This window comes from Antrostomus carolinensis, unplaced genomic scaffold (assembly GCF_000700745.2).
Source record: "Antrostomus carolinensis isolate BGI_N321 unplaced genomic scaffold, ASM70074v2 scaffold38986, whole genome shotgun sequence".
Classification (NCBI taxonomy): Eukaryota; Metazoa; Chordata; class Aves; order Caprimulgiformes; family Caprimulgidae; genus Antrostomus; species Antrostomus carolinensis.
Genome location: NW_010320482.1, coordinates 987 through 1,841, shown reverse-complemented (window position 1 = coordinate 1,841; position 855 = coordinate 987). Strand labels below are relative to the sequence as shown.

The window sequence follows — 855 nt, the reverse complement described above, 5'->3', positions numbered from 1 at the left end:
ATGGGTACCCCTCCTGCTTGTTTGCCTTGGAATAGGCAGGTCCAGGGGGGCTCCCACTCCTCCTGGCCAGCACTGCTCCATGAACCTCCCTGGCACCCATGGAGACAGTCCTGCACACCCAGCAGGGCGCTGGGACAAACACACGTTTTGGTTTTTTTGGCCACCTGGGAAGTGGGGTGGCAAGTGCCCAGGGCTGGGGCACAGGGAATGTCCCCATTCCCTGGGGGCTGCGGGTCCCGGGATGCAGCGGGGTCTGGCAGGGTCCCTGCCACAGCTCCGGCCCCTCCGGCTTTGGGAAGCCACGCTGGGGAAGCCTGGAGAGGGGAAGGGAGGAGAGAAAGAGCCCTTGTGCTGCACAATCCAGGGCCTTGTACCCGGGTTTAGCTGCTGCCAGAGCCAAACAATACGCTGCAGAGAGGAGGAGGAGGAGGCAGGGTGCCGGCAGCCCGTGGCACCCCTGGGAACAGAGCACCCCGACTCCCTGGAGGGTATGCCAGCAAGTATTAGCTCTGTTGTATCGATAGGGAAACTGAGGCACAAGGACTGCCTCCTTTTTCCCAAAGCTCCCTGCATACAAATGGCATGAGCTGTGACAGGTCTCAGCGCCCTGCCTGGACCTCCCAGCCCCTGCCAGCCCCAGGCAGAAGCTGTCATCTCTCCAGCCCATGTGGCGAGGGCTTGGGTGGGACAGGCTGTGGGGATGGCATCTGTCCCCATAGACAGCGCATGAGCACACAGGGACAGAAAACTGCTTTGGGAAAGAAAACACCATCCCTGCTGTACCGAGGCACCCTCCCCTGGCAGCTTCCTTGGCTGGCATGGCCACAACAGGGCCACCAGGACCTGTCTGGTGCC

The 855-nt window shown here is 62.1% G+C and overlaps 1 protein-coding gene across 1 annotated transcript in view; it reads right to left on the bottom strand.

Annotated features, from left to right (window-relative positions):
* LOC104526216 (myelin proteolipid protein) overlaps nt 1-667 on the bottom strand; it is a gene marked incomplete at its 3' end in the record, with an annotated part of 3,193 nt that extends 2,526 nt beyond the window's left edge. The window contains exon 1 of the mRNA XM_010169603.1: nt 652-667. Coding sequence (XP_010167905.1) covers nt 652-667 — 16 coding nt within the window. The remainder of the gene's footprint in view (nt 1-651) is intronic.
* Between the last annotated feature and the right edge of the window lie 188 nt (nt 668-855).